General features: G+C 34.4%; 1 protein-coding gene and 1 non-coding gene across 4 annotated transcripts in view; both read left to right on the forward strand.

The window, feature by feature from the left end:
• Positions 1–15,342, forward strand: part of IBTK (inhibitor of Bruton tyrosine kinase) — a 79,927-nt gene that overhangs the window by 34,387 nt on the left and 30,198 nt on the right. For all 3 annotated transcript variants that reach the window (XR_012433650.1, XM_005552484.4, XM_074037594.1), the window contains 9 exons: positions 1,475–1,561; positions 2,697–2,779; positions 2,870–2,907; positions 3,370–3,466; positions 9,271–9,372; positions 11,566–11,683; positions 12,721–12,781; positions 13,496–13,617; positions 13,954–14,066. Coding sequence is in view for 2 of the 3 variants with exons in the window: in XM_005552484.4 (XP_005552541.2) it covers positions 1,475–1,561; positions 2,697–2,779; positions 2,870–2,907; positions 3,370–3,466; positions 9,271–9,372; positions 11,566–11,683; positions 12,721–12,781; positions 13,496–13,617; positions 13,954–14,066 (821 nt within the window). In the remaining variant the exon portion in view is untranslated. The remainder of the gene's footprint in view (positions 1–1,474; positions 1,562–2,696; positions 2,780–2,869; positions 2,908–3,369; positions 3,467–9,270; positions 9,373–11,565; positions 11,684–12,720; positions 12,782–13,495; positions 13,618–13,953; positions 14,067–15,342) is intronic.
• On the forward strand, positions 3,843–3,945 carry LOC123573180 (U6 spliceosomal RNA). Its single transcript, XR_006697921.1, has one exon. It is a non-coding gene; the product is annotated as a U6 spliceosomal RNA (small nuclear RNA).

Genomic DNA, 15,342 nt, shown 5'->3' on the forward strand with positions numbered 1-15,342 from the left:
TTTCTTTTCTTTCCCCTCCCGCAGTCACCTCTCACTTGTTCCATCCCCTTCTCTTCTCTTTTCTCTCCTCTTCCTCTCTCTCCCTTTCTCCCTACCCCTCCTTTTTTGGGGGAGGTACATGGATGTGTCTTTCCTACATTTGCTGGCAGAGCTATCTCTGGGACTTCTTGGATTACATTAATGGATGGGAAAGCTGTTATTGGGTTTGAACTCTGGTTTGGTTGGATTACATTAATGTATGGGAAAGCTGTTGGTGGGTTTGAACTCTGGTTTGTGTATGTAACAGGGATCTGGAGTGGCAGGCAGTGCGGTATGCTGGAAAGGTCTTTCAAGTTAGACATACGTGTCTCTTAGCTTTATTATTCCTGGCTGGGACAATTTTCTTTCTTTTACCTCAGTTTCTCAATATAAGAAATGGGAAAGATAATATTTATCTCATATTGTTGGTATGGTTTTGTCATATTTAAATTGCCTAATACCATAGTATCATATTATGAATCAGATTATTTGAAATTCTCTCTCTTTTTAAGGTATTTATGTTGCTTGTGGCAGTTAAACCTTAGTTGTAGGGTGGGAACAGAGGAGGGGGGTGTATCATGTTTTCTGTTTAGAAGTAATGAAGGGGCTGGGCGCGGTGGCTCACACCTGTAATCCCAGCACTTTGGGAGGCTGAGGTGGGCAGATCACCTGAGGTCAGGAGTTTGACACCAGCCTGGCTGACATGGCAAAACCCCATCTCTACAAAAAATTACAAAAATTAGCTCCGCATGGTGGTAAATGCCTGTTGTCCCACTTACTGGGGAGGCTGAGGGAGGAGATTTACGTGAACCTGGGAGGTGGTGGTTGCAGTGAGCTGAGACCACACCACCGCACTCCAGCCTGGGTGACACAGCGAGACTTCATCTCAAAAAAAAAAAAAAAAAGGCCGGGCGCGGTGGCTCAAGCCTGTAATCCCAGCACTTTGGGAGGCCAAAACGGGTGAATCACGAGGTCAGGAGATCGAGACCATCCTGGCTAATACGGCGAAACCCCGTCTCTACTAAAAAATACAAAAAACTAGCCGGCCGAGGTGGCGGGCGCCTGTAGTTCCAGCTACTTGGGAGGCTGAGGCAGGAGAATGGCGTGAACCCGGGAGGCGGAGGTCACAGTGAGCTGAGATCCGGCCACTGCACTCCAGCCTGCGCGACAGCGCGAGACTCCTTGTCAAAAAAAAAAAAAAAAAAAAAGAAAAAGAAAAACTTTGTGCTATGGCTTTGATTGTCTTTTGTCAGTAATATTTAATCTATTTTGAATTCTAACTAAAATAGAAGAAAAAGTATGATACTTCTTTATCTCAGAGTAGGGGTTTGTTGAGATACTTTAGGATATAGTATTATATTTAGGTGTAAGCTAATTTGTTGGATTTTTTGTTGTACGTTTATTTTTGTAAGGGAATTATATATATCAATTGTTAATTTTTATCTCTCCTTGATAGGTTAGATGGAGTCAGATTTGAAAATGAAAAAATTAATGTCATTGCCAAGAAAACTGGTAATAAACTGAAGCTAAGTCAGAAAAAATGGTAAGTAAGGAAAGGAAGATTAACATTTCATCTCTAGATTTTGGCATTTAAATGTGGAAATAGATCTCTGCTTACCCACATATGAAGCAAAATGTATAGGTAGATACCCTCTTACCTTTTCTAGTATTCTGCATTTTTGGAAATGTTGGGGAGCTGTTGAAGTAAATTGATAAAATACTAACTGCTGAAGACATCAAAGGAGTTTTTTCTTTCTGATGACTTTCTAATAGAGAGAGGAACTTTTAATTTTTATTTTTTCTTGCCTGAATTTTGTGCCTTGTTATAGTTAGGAAATGTTGTGAGCCCTCAAACCAAATTAATTATATCTCTTCATCATTATGATTATTTCCTTTAGTATAAAAAATGTTTAATAATAAATATACTATTCTAAATATATTGTTAAAAAGTTTTATTTTTAGGGCCTGGCGTGGTGGCTCACGCCTGTAATCTCAGCCCTTTGAGGGGGCCGAGGTGGGTGGATCACCTGAGGTCAAGAGTTTGAGACCAGCCTGATTAACATGGTGAAACCCTCTCTCTACTAAGAAAATACAAAAATTAGCCAGGCATAGTGGCGAGTGCCTGTGATCCCGGCTACTCAGGAGGCTGAGGCAGGAAAGTCGCTTGGACTTGGGTGGCAGAGGTTGCAGTGAGCCAAGATTGCGCCATCGCACTCCAGCCTGGGTGACAGAACAAGACTCCGTCTCAAAGAAAAAAAAGTTTTGCTTTTAGCTATTCATACTTTCTGTGTAAGTGGAAAGATTTTGGAGAAGGATAAACTGTGGCGTTGTTTCAACTGTGGTTGGCCCAGATAAGCTACTACAAATAAGTGAATTACAGAGACTTAAATATGATATCACTTAGTAGTATTAACAGTTTGTCTGAAATTAGAAAAAAAGGAAAATCAGAAAAATACTTTTTGAATATTTGTATTTGACTCCCTTTTCAAATACTGTCTTTAAGGCCCTTACCTTCCCTAAGGTGGAAGAAGAGGAAGTATTTTATTGTATGTATTCCTGCAAGTTATTTATTCTCTGCCACCTTTAAGAGAAAATTGAAAGTTAAGCCAAATCCTATAATCTTTTTCATTAAATATGTAAAGAAATTGCACTTGCTTCAATTAAACATTTTCTTCCAGTTCATTTCTGTGTGACGTGACCATGAAATCAGTGGATGGAAAGGAATTTCCTTGTCATAAATGTGTTCTTTGTGCTAGACTTGGTAGGTGTACTTTTTAAAGCTGCTAATTTATTTGCTCTATTATTGTTTCACTATTCTTATTGCATTGAATTTTTTTTTTTTTCCTTTTAGAATATTTTCATAGTATGCTGAGTAGCTCATGGATTGAGGTAAGATTTAAGTAAAAAGCGCCTAGGTTGGTAACTATGTTTCTTTATATTTTGTGGAAATTATGTAGTAAAGAAATTCAAAATCAGAACTCGATATTTTAGTTCAGTTCTTCATTTATATTAAACTTTATTTATGCTTGAGGCTGCTGGAAAATAGCAACTCTTAGAATTTAAAATTATTGCCAAGAAGCTACTTAAATAAAAATTTCCCTGTTATTATTTAGAAATGTACTAGGAACACCACTGTGTTTCTTGTTTTCTGAATTTTTTGTTCCTTTTTCATGTTGTGTTTTAAAATTAAATTTAATATTATTTTAGCCATGTGTTTTGTAAATTTTATGTTCTTTTGCATTTGATGTGATTTCCTGTTCAGAGTGTTTTGTACCAATAACCCAAATTAGAATGTAATATTTTATTGTTTACAATGAATTATTTTACTTTATTTTGTCTTATTTTATTTAGGCTTCCAGTTGTGCAGCTCTGGAAATGCCAATACATTCTGATATATTAAAAGTTATTTTGGACTACCTCTATACTGATGAAGCTGTGGTGATAAAAGGTATTAATAAGAGTTAGGACATTGTAGATACTTCAGATATAATGGAATAATGGTAAAATCAACATGAATCTTAATTTCTAATGAACAAAAGCCACCAATAAAGGCTTAATTTGTTTTATTTTTAAAATATTTAATTTATTTTTTATTATTTGTGGAGACCAGGGTCTTACTATGTTGCCCAGGCTGGTCTCAAACTCGTAGGCTCAAGGGATTATTCCACCTCAGTCTTCCAAAGTGCTAGGATTATAGCATGAGCCACTATGCCTGGCCAATAAAGGCTTAATTTAGAATAAGCAATAGGAATGATTGCTAATAGTAGAGGAGCAGAAAAAGAAGGTTTTCAATACCCGTGTGAAAATGAACTCTTTGAGAATTAGTGCTCACTTCGGCAGCAAGTATACTAAAACTGGAATGATACAGAGATTACATGGCCCCTGTACAAGGATGACATGCAAATTTGTGAAGCGTTTCATTAAAAAAAAAAAAAAGGAATTGTATGTAATGGTTGAAATTAGATTTAGCAGTTCAATTTCCAACTACTTCTATGATGGAGGTGAATGAATTGACAACAGGGATAGTTTTGACAAATACTTGCGTTAAGTTCTTTCTTACTTGTTTTTCCCCTTTGTGGTTACACATCTTGAAAGAAACAGATTAAAAATTGTACCAAAATTTATGAAGAGAGGTGATTTATATACTTTGTTAGGCAAAACACTAACTTTTAGTTACAAAGTATGTTTAGTCATTGGAGTGGTACCGGATGTTCTGTCATATTCCATTAGTTTTTTTTAACCCCAGCTGTATATTGGGGATTATAAAAAAGTGAATAGACCTTTTTCTATATTCAAGAAACTCAATTTAGTGGAGAAGACAAATGTATAGAAAACAAATATAATCCAACAGAGTAATTCTCTAAAAAGCTGGTGCATTTTTAAGAAGCTAGCCTCTGAGTCTGCCTAGGAAATCTGGGTAGTCTTGTAAAGGAGATAGAGTTTAACCGAGGACAAGATTTCTGAAGATTTGTATACTTAAGAGTAAGATAACTGAGACATGGTATGTTTTTCTCTACTTCTTTCATTTCTTTTTAAGAATCGAGAAATTATTTGCATGATAAAACTTACACTTTTAAAGCATACAATAAGTAGTTTTTAGTATGTTTACAAATTTGTGCAACTATCATCACTGTATAATTCTAGAACATTTTCATCACCCCAGAAAGATACCTTGTACCCATTAGCAGACACTTTCCACTCTCTCTTATCCCCAGTCCCTAGAAAACCCCTGGTATGTTTTCTGTCTCTATGGATTTGCCTATTCTGGACATTTCATATAAATATAATCAAACAACATGCGGCCTTTTGTATTTAACTCATTTTACTTAAGTACGATGTTTTAAAATTTTTTCCGTGTTGTAGCAGGTACCAACACTTCATTCTTTTTTATTGCCAAGTAATATTTATTATGTGGATATAACACATTTATTCTTCAGTTGATGGATGTTGGGGTTGTTTTTACCCTTGTCTATTAGGAATCATGCTGCTGTGAACACTCATGCCTGTTTTTGTGTGGGCCTATGTTTTCATTTCTCTTGGGTATATACCTAGAAGCGGAAATGCTGGGTCACATGTTTAATTTTTTAGGAACTGCCAAACTGCACAGTGGCTAGCTGTACCATTTAACTTTACCACTGACAGTGTGAGGGTTCCAGTTTCTCCACATCCTTGCCAACACTTACTAATATCAACTTTTTTTATTATAGCCATCCTAATGGGTGTGAAGCTATACAACATTGTGCTTTTGATTTGTATTTCACTAATGACTCATGATGTTGAACATCTTTTCATATGCTTTTTGGTCATTTGCATGTCTTCTTTGGATACATACTCACGTCCTTTGAACACTTTTTTTTCTCAATTATTTGTTTTTTTAAGATGCTGCTAGAGTTCTTTGTATAGTCTGGATATTAGTCCCTTATGGGATATATGATTTGCGAATGTTTTCTCTCCTCTGACTTGTTTTCATTTCCTTGATAAAGTGTCCTTTAAAACACAAAAACTTTTATTTTTATTTTATTTTTGAGACAGGGTCTTACTCCATTGGCCAAGCTGGAGTGCAGTGGCATGGTCATGGCTCACTGCAGCATTGGCCTCCTGAGCTTAAGTGATCCTTCCCACCTCGGCGTCCCAAGTAACTGGGACTACAGCTGTGCACCACCATGCCTGGTTAATTTATAAACAGTTTTGTAGAGACAGAGCCTCCCTATATTGCCCAGGCTGGTCTGGAACTCCTGGCTCAAGTGATCCTCCTGCCTCAGCCTCCCAAAGTGCTGGGATTACAGGCATTTGATGATATCCAAATTATCTATGTTGACTTGTTACTCATGTTTTTGGTGTCATATCTAGGAATTCATTGTCAAATCCAAGGTCATGATGATTACCCTATATGTTTTCTCCTAAGAGTTTTATAGTTCTGTCTCTCACATGTAGGTCTTTGGTCCATTTTGAGTTAATTTCTCCCCCTAGTCTTATTAAGGTGTAATTAACAAGTAAAAATTATGTATAGTCACTGTGTATAACATGATGCTTTGAGATATATATATATAATATCTATATTTATATATAGAGAGATAATTACCACAATCAAGCTAATTAGCATATCCATCACCTCACATAGTTACCTTTTTTTTTTTTTTGTGGTGAAAGTACTTGAGATCTAGTCTTTCAGCAAATCTCAAGTATGCAGTACATTAGTATCAGTGTAGTCACCATGCTGTATATAAGGTCTAGATCCTATTCATTCATCTTATAACTGTAATTTTGTACTCTTTGACCAGTATCTCACCATTACGCTAATCCCCTGTCCTCTAGTAACCACCATTCTTATTAAGTTAATTTTTGCATTTGTTGTGAGGTATGGGTCCAAGTTTATTCTTTTACATCTGTATGTCCTATTTTTTCAGTACCATTTGTTGAAAATATGTTTGTTTTCCCATTGAATTGTTTTAGCACCTTTGTCAAAAATCAGCTGACAATAAATTTAAAGTTTTTTTTCTGTACTCTTCAATTCTATTTCAATGAACTCTGTTTATGCCAGTATAGCACTCTCTTGATTACCATTGTTGTAAGTTGTGAAATTGGGAAATGTATGTTTTCTTACTATGTTCTGCTATTTCAAGATTGTATTGGCTATTTTGGGTTTCTTGAATTTTCATGTGAATTTTAGGATTAGTTTGCCAATTTCTGCAACAAAGGCAGCTGGGATTTTAATACGAGTCACATTCAATTGGTAGATCAGCTTGGGGATTATTGCCATTTTAATATTTAAGTCTTATAATCCATTAACACTGGCTGTCTTTCCATTTATTTGTCTATTTATTTAAGTCTTTTATTTCTTTTAATGATTTATGTAGTTTTCAGTGTACAAACCTTGCTCTTTCTTAGTTAAAAATTATTAAGAATTTTTAATGCTATTTTAAATGGAACTTTTTTAAATTTTATTTTTGGATTGTCCTTTGCTGGTGTTTAGAATTACAATTGATTTTTGTATATTGATCTTATATCCTGCAACCTTGCTGAACTTGTTCACTAATTCTCTTAGTTTTTTTAGTGGATTCCTTAGGATTTTCTATATGCAATATCATGTCATCTGCAAATGGAGATGGTTTTACATATGACTTTCCAATTTGGGTGTGCTTTATTTCTTTTTCTTGTTTAATTGCCCTGATTAGATGAATCTCTAGTACTCTGTTGAATAGAAGTGGCAACAGTGGTCATCCTTGTCTTGTTTCTGATCTTAGGAAAAAGCATTCAGCCTTTTTACTTGTGGGTTTTTTGTTGTTGCCATTTATCAGGTTGAAGAAGATTATTTCTATTCCTGGTTTATTGAGTGTTTTTATCATGAAAGGATGTGGGATTTTTGTCAAATGTTTTTCTCTTTCTTAAGATGGTCATGTGTTTATTATGCTTTATTTTTGTGTATTATATTGATTGATTTTTCATATGTTGCATCATCCTTTCATTTTGGATTTATTCTGCTAGGTCATATTATATAATTCCTTTTTATATGTTACTGGATTTAGTTTTGTAGCATTTTTTGAGGATTTTCACATCTTTAATTGTAAGGGATATTGGTTTAGTTTTCCTGTGATGTCCCTGTCTGTTTTTAGTGTCAGCATAATATTGGCCTCCTTGTCTAAGTTGGAAAGTGTTCTTCATCTTCTACTTTTTGAAGAGTTTGTGGAGAATTGTATTAATTTATCTTGTAATAATGCATCAATTATATTATTCATCTTTAAATATTCAGTCAGATTAACCAATTAAGCCATCTAGTCTTGGAGTCTTCTTTGTAGAAGTTTTTTGATCACTAATTCTATATCTTTACTTTACTTACTGCTAATTGTTTGCCCCCAGATAAAAGGCTGTTGTCACTGGGCAAGCTTTGAGTCAGGTCAAATAAAGATAAGCATTCTAGTGGGATTTTCCGGGAACTAGCAGACAGGTCAAATAAGGATACTATTGCTCTACAACTGTTCTGTCTTCTTCTGTGGCTACTAGGCTGTCAATGTGATTCACTATGATTATGGAGCTGTTGGTTTTCCGTACTGCTGTGGAGGAGGGGAGAGGAAGATCTGAATAGGAAAGGCTGCAGTGTCCCAGATCCCACTGTTCTTAACAAGATTCAATTGCTTTTCTTAAGTAAACACTTCCTAGATTATTATAAGCTTTTGGCTGATTTCAGAATTCTGACAAAGTTGATTATGACAATTTTCCACAGTTGTCTTACTGTTTTTTTTTTTTTTTAGAGGAGAGAATTAGAAGTTCTTAGTCTGTCATTCCTAGTGACTTCATCTTTGCCTCGTATTTTAAAGCTCTTTTCTATTTCAGATTTTTTTCTTCTTAATCTTTTTTTCCCTTTCTTCTCTTTCTCTGTTGTTGTTATTTTTTTCTTTCAATTTATGTTATTTTGGCAGTGGCTCAGGGGTAAAAAGCCATTAGTAGTACTTAGGACCAAGAAAGTTGTTTTATTTTTTATTATTTTTTATTTTTTTGAGATGGTGTCTCACTGTGTTGCCCAGTCGAGTGCAGTGGTGTGATCTCGGCTCATTGCAACCTCTGCTTCCCATATTCAAGCAATTCTCATGCCTCAGCCTCCCCAGTAACTGGGACTACAGGCATGTGCCACCACACCTAGCTAATATTTGTATTGTTAGTAGAGATGTGTTCACCGTGTTGGCCAGCCTGGTCTCAAACTCCTGGTCTTAAGTGGTACATCTGCCTCCACCTCCCGTAGTGCTGAGTTTACAGGCATGAGCCACTGCACCTGGCCAACAAAGTTGTTTTAAATTAAGGAACTCCTATAGTTACAAAAAAGCACTCTTAGATGACAAATTTTATTTTAAATAAGAAAGCATAAGAGCATTATTTTCCCACCCTATATATATTAAGTATGATGCTGAGATTTGAGTTTTCCCTCTTTGTATTAGTTTGAGAAGTGTTTTTCTAACAACATGGGAGATTATAAACAAGTCAGGCATTCTAGTAGCCTTCTAGACTGAAATGATCAACTTAAGTTGGCCATTTTGTGGTCCTAGTGTGAGACCAAGACATTTTGGTGTAATTTTGTCAGCTTTCTACCTAAAAGGTAGAAATATATTTTGATGTATTTACTTTTTATTATAGTTGCCCTTTCAACATTTGGAAAATAATCTTAAATTTCTTTTCTAGTGTCCTCATTACTTCAAATTTTTTTTTCTAGATATAATGTATGCAAAGAAAGAGTGATGTGTGTTTTCTTCTTCTTTTTAGAATCTCAAAATGTAGATTTTATTTGTAGTGTTCTTGTGGTGGCTGATCAACTTCTCATAACCCGATTGAAAGAGATTTGTGAAGTAGCATTAACTGAAAAACGTGAGTAATTTTGAATTTGAGTATTAGTATGTTTTCAGGTTCATCAAGGATTACTTTACTTTATTGACTTTATGATTCCATGTATGGTAAAATAGACCATTTTTTTGGTACCATGAAAACCTGCCAAAATATGTAAATTACTACATGCCATCATTTGTAAGTGAACTTTTATTGTAGAAATATGTGAAAGTATATACGACTTAGAATTGAAATGTAATATTTTTATTGAAATGTCATAAAACCTTGAAGAATAAAGATGGTGTCAAGTTTATTTGCTAATTTCCAGGGTGAGAGTTTGAAAGTGAAATTTTCGTACTCTTGCCCTGATCTTGCCTTTAGGTGTTTTTAGCTACCCATTTTCTACTATTTGCAACGATTTTTAAAATTTAACTTTCCCATTATATATCTGAACAAAGCACATCTCTTTTTTTCTTGAACTCTTCTTTCTTACTCTCTTCATTATTTTAGTTAATTTCATGGCTGTCCTCCTGGACACTCTGCTTTGAAATCCAAAATTAGTTTTTCTTTGTTATTTTGGTCCTGACACTCAAATTCATTCAGCTGTCAAAACTTAATCCTCTTAACTGTGTTGGTCACATTTCGCCTACCTTTGGGTTCTTACTGTCACTATGCAGTTGAGGTCACTGTTATCTGTTCCTTCTGTGTAGTGTCACAGTAGTGTTTTAAATGCTCTTTCTCTTGTCTACTTCTGTTTCTTTAAGGAGGTAATTACGTCTTCCCCTGTTTACATATTTATAATTGCTTACTCTAGAGTAAAGGTTAACTTTGCTTAGCTTCCACATGACAGCCTTTCTGGCTTTCTAATCTTCTATCTGTTCTGCTTCATTGCTACTTCAGGAAGTGTAAAGGGAATTCCTGTCAATTTTTTTCTAGTTCATTCTTGCTAGGAGTTTGTCTTGGCTTTGGCATTTTAGTTCTCACTTTTCTTGAGCTCTATGGACTGTCTACTCCTTGGTTATTAAATAGAGAGCAACAGCCCTGATCTTTTAAGCAACAAAAGAAAAATATTTTAAAATAAAGGACACAGCATACAACAGGTATAAGACGTACATATAAGTGATATTTTACACTTGTACAGTTTTTCTTCCTCAATGTTCTTTCATGGCTCTGGCTGCACAGTTGCCTTTATTAATTCCTTGATGTTCCTAGAACCTAGGAAAAGGAGGCTACCACTTCTTTGGTCTCTGATTATTAGGAATATGTGGATACTTGTTCCCAAGTGAACAACTCTAAAGAAGTTTTTATATGATCTGACTTTATCATTCCTTCCATTTCTGTGTTCATCATTAGTTGAAAATGTAGGTTAGTCAGGAGTGAGACAGAGACCATTATTGACTGCAGCAGTTGCAACTTTTGATAGAATTACAGGGGAGAAAGAAAAAGAAATGCAAGAAGCCAAATGTAGAAAACAGCTGTGTTCCCCTATTGGCTGGTACTGATAGAGTAATTAAGAAAAATAGTGGAGGGAACAGGAAGCTGAAAGTTACCTGTTACATAGGTAGAATATTCTGGGAGAGTCTCTAGGAAAATGGGTACTTTATATATAATATTACTAGGATTGTAACTAAATCCAGAATCTTTTGCACAGTATATCAGATTTTTCACTGGCATGAAAAATATTATGGTATGATTGTGATGTACATATTTTCAAAATATGTATATATTTATATACTTCATATATATATAAAAATATACCCACATAAATTCTGATAGATAACTCAATGTTAATATATTTTATAGAATTATTTCATCAGTTTTTCTTAGTTTTATATCTTTTTTAGTTTTATGGAAGAGGGAATAACTGCTATGTAAATGAAAAGGAAAGTTGTTCATTAATGAAAGCTTTTTAATAATATTCAGAAAATGTTAGGTGGAAGATTGTCAGTTCTTATGTGTTTGCTTTTGGGTGGCACTATGCCCCTTCTGTATTTTATTTTGCTTAGAATATTCTTGTGTGTGAGCTTATTTTTCCTCATAGCCAATCTTTAGAAATTATTTTGGCATATTGGGATGGAAGAGTTACATAGCCCCAGAACTGACTTATTTTTGGCAAGAATTTTTTTTTCTTTATTCCAGATGTTCAAATCTTAGAGCTTTAGACATAAATGTATTTTATTTTGCTGTGGTAATGTGCCTTTTATCTAATTTTGCAAATCTTGTCTTTCTTTGTAGTTACCCTGAAGAATGCTGCTATGCTACTGGAATTTGCAGCAATGTATAATGCAAAACAGTTGAAACTGTCTTGTTTGCAGTTTATAGGATTGAATATGGCAGCTTTACTTGAAGCAAGGTAAGTAAGGTACATATATTGTATGATTGTTGCAAAAGGAGATATTTATATATAATAGCAGATATTATTAGTGATTTAAATGTGAACAATGATGTTTACCTGGATGGAAAGAATTTGATAAATGCTGATGATTTAGAAGTTATGTACATTTTAGAATTAGAGAGCGCTTGAAAACTTTTGAAAGTTTTTAACAGTGATCTTTTTAAAATGAAATAAATTTATACTTTTTAAAAAATATAAGGTCAGAGTATTTTACTTGCTATAAAATCATTGACGAGAACAGGAGAATACGGAAATTTGAGATTAGAGTTCCTGGTGTCGGTTTTTATTTTAAAGCTTCATTGTGTAGTTTGTTTTTATATTTTACTTTAATAGTAATGACTATTAACTGTATGCTAGACAGTGTTCTAAAAGCATTACATAGATTCATTTAGTTGATTTTTATGAAAACCTTCTCAAGTAGAGAAGATTCTTTGTACATTAATTTATAATAGTTGCTTGAGGCCGCGTGTGGTGGCTTATGCTTGTAATCCCAGCACTTTGGGAGGCTGAGGCAGGTGGATCACCTGAGGTCAGGAGTTCAAGACTGGCCTGGCCAAGATGGTGAAAACCCTATCTCTAATAAAAATACAAACATTAGCCAGGTGTGGTGGTGTGTGCCTGGTAGTCTTAGCCACTTGGGAGGCTGAGGCAGGAGAATCACTTGAACTCAGGAGGCAGCAGTTGCAGTGAGCTGAGATTGCACCACTGCACTCCAGCCTGGATGACAGAGTGAGACTTTCCCCCCGCCCCCCCAAAAAAAAAAGTTGCTTGAGTTTTATTCAAGATATTTGTGTAATATGTTTGCTTTGCTGTTTATTTGAAATACGTAATATATAACCACATCTATTTCCAAGTTTGTAGCAACTGCTATATATAATGCTTAAAAAACAACTTTGTTACTTATCTGGCAATATGAAATATCTACATATGTGAACATCTTGACGGTTATCAAGTAACTTGAATCTTAAGATAGAATTTTGTATCCTTTATTTTAGGTCTCTTGATGTTTTAAGTGATGGTGTTTTGAAGGATCTTTCTGAGTTTTACCGGAAAATGGTAAGGTTTATGTTTTAATTTTTTTGTGGCTATGATATTACCAGCTTAAGCAGTATATTAGATTAGACTTATCAATGGAATAGTTTCCTAATGACTTCAAGTACATTAAGATCTTTTAAAACTGAGGATATAGGATTCCTTTACAGATCTCACAGATAAGTTTGATAATCAAAATTCAAGATATTTAATAATAAAGTTAATATTTATTAATTTATTTATAAATGAAAGTTACTGAAAGCTTCAGAGTGAGTCTTCTGTTATTTACCAAAGGTCAGGACAGTGCAAAAAGATGAATTCATATGATCCTTAAGAAATGGATTACTCTATGTTTAATAATAAAGTGGAGCTTTTTCTAAAGTTTCTTTTTTTGGCAGGTTTATGGAATAAAGTTTTTATTGAATTGAATCAAAATTCAACCCACTCTTGTAAATTTCGGAAGTTATTGAGCATTTAAGGCTGTTCTAGTCAATGTCACCAAATATGAAAGATAGAATATCTTACATAATTTAAAAAACATCCTTAGGCTGGGTGTGGTGGCTTATGCCTGTAATCCCAGCATTTTGGAAGGCCAAGATGGGAGGTTCGCTTGGGACCAGGTGTTCCAAACCAGTCTTGCCAACGTGACAAGAGCCCTGTCTGCACAAAAAGGCAAAACAAAAACAAAAACAACTTCACAGATTTTGTATTTGAAAAGTGATATCTTCAATTCTGCAGATTCCAGCAATGGATAGAAGAGTCATTACACCATATCAAGATGGACCAGATATTAGCTATTTGGAAGTAGAAGATGGAGATATCTTCTTGAAAGAAGAAATAAATATGGAACAAAATCATTCGTAAGCTCTGTTTCCTTGTTTTTTTTTTTTTTTCTTTTCCTCCTCCTTTCTTTTCTCTACTGTGTCCCTTCACTCTCATCTTGGGCATGTGATGCTTTTGTGTTGGTATTGGAAGACGAAATTGAGAAATTCTGACATAAGAAATACATATTTATGTTCATTCTTAACTTTGGTATAATACAAAATAAATACATAATTAATATCTGTAGGTCTAACAAATTTAAAATATAAATATTTTAATAAGTAGCCTTCAGGTTAAACATGTTGGGTTAAATAAGTGCATTTATCTTAGTTACATCCCTAAACTCTGCTGAAAGTATGTTTGCTTTTTCCTAGGGAAACTATGTTCAAGAAGGCAAAAACTAAAGCTAAAAAGAAGCCACGTAAACGTTCAGATAGTTCTGGAGGTTATAACCTTTCAGATATTATTCAGAGTCCATCATCTACAGGTTCGTGGAAAGTGAGCATGTATTTCCAGTTCTAATCTTCTGTGTCTCTATTCATACATGTCATCTGCTGGGGCTACTGAAATAAACAGTCCTTATGGAGGTACCAAAAGTGATAGTTTATCATAAGTACTCCAGTTGAAGTTTGCTCTGGGAGCACAAAAAGAGGTACCCAAACCAATCTGAGATCAGGGAAGTCCTCTTAGAGGAAAGCAGTGCTGAGCTGGGTCTTGAAGAATGAAGTTATCTAAGAAAAGGAGGCAGATAGATATATTAAGCAAAGGGGGCAATGTGTTCCCAAGCTTAGTAGTGAGAGAAAGAGTTGCACATTTCTTGTGTATATAGTTCAGTATAGGAGATATGTTGGATAGGATCAGATTTTGGAGACTTATATGCCAAACTAAAGAATTTGTGTTTTAGTCTAAAGGCTATGGGTGGCCGTTGATGATTTAAAACAGGATGTGACTGGATGAGATTTGTTTTTAGAAAGACCACTCTTTCCAGTGGCATAGGGGTTTAGAGGTTGGCAAAACATGACAGAGATAACTATTATCTTGTCGATTCAATTTAAATATGTCAGTACTCCAAGTAAGATGCCATTTGTATGCATAAGGAGGTTATAATCTGGTAGTAGAATATAAAATATATTTAGGCATTATGTGAGCCTGTTTGAAAGTAAAGGTCAGGTTATGTAGTTTTTCTAAAATATTTTTCCCCAGTTTTTTATTTTGAGAATATTTAACTTACTGAAAAGATGAAAGAAAAATACCACGAACACCTATGTACATTTTATTCAGATTTATTGTTAACTTCCCATCACATTTGCATTTTCTTGCAGACTCTTTGTCGCTTACTGTCTGCTCTTTCCTCCATATGTTACACACGCACACACACACACAGACAATACAGAGACTTAAAAAAAATTATTCCACTTGGAATAAGTTGTAGGCATGATCCTTTTCCCGTAAATACTTGAATATGAATCTTTTAAGATGGGAATACTCTTATACACAACCATGATACCATTATCATACCTAAGACAATTGACATTAATTAGTGTTAACTAGTATTACACTCCATATCCACATTTTCCTAATTGTTGACAAATGTTTTTATAGTCTTTTTTTTTTTTTTTTTAACATTAACAACAAAAAAAATAGTATTCTATCAAGGTTCATATTGTCTTTGCTTATTAGTATCTCTTTAGTCTCTTTAGTATAGTACCCCTGTACTTTTTTGTTTTTTGTTTTCTGTTTTCCAAAAGGTTAGTCCAGTTGTG

The sequence above is a fragment of the Macaca fascicularis genome, chromosome 4 (genome assembly GCF_037993035.2).
Source record: "Macaca fascicularis isolate 582-1 chromosome 4, T2T-MFA8v1.1".
NCBI classification, from domain to species: domain Eukaryota; kingdom Metazoa; phylum Chordata; class Mammalia; order Primates; family Cercopithecidae; genus Macaca; species Macaca fascicularis.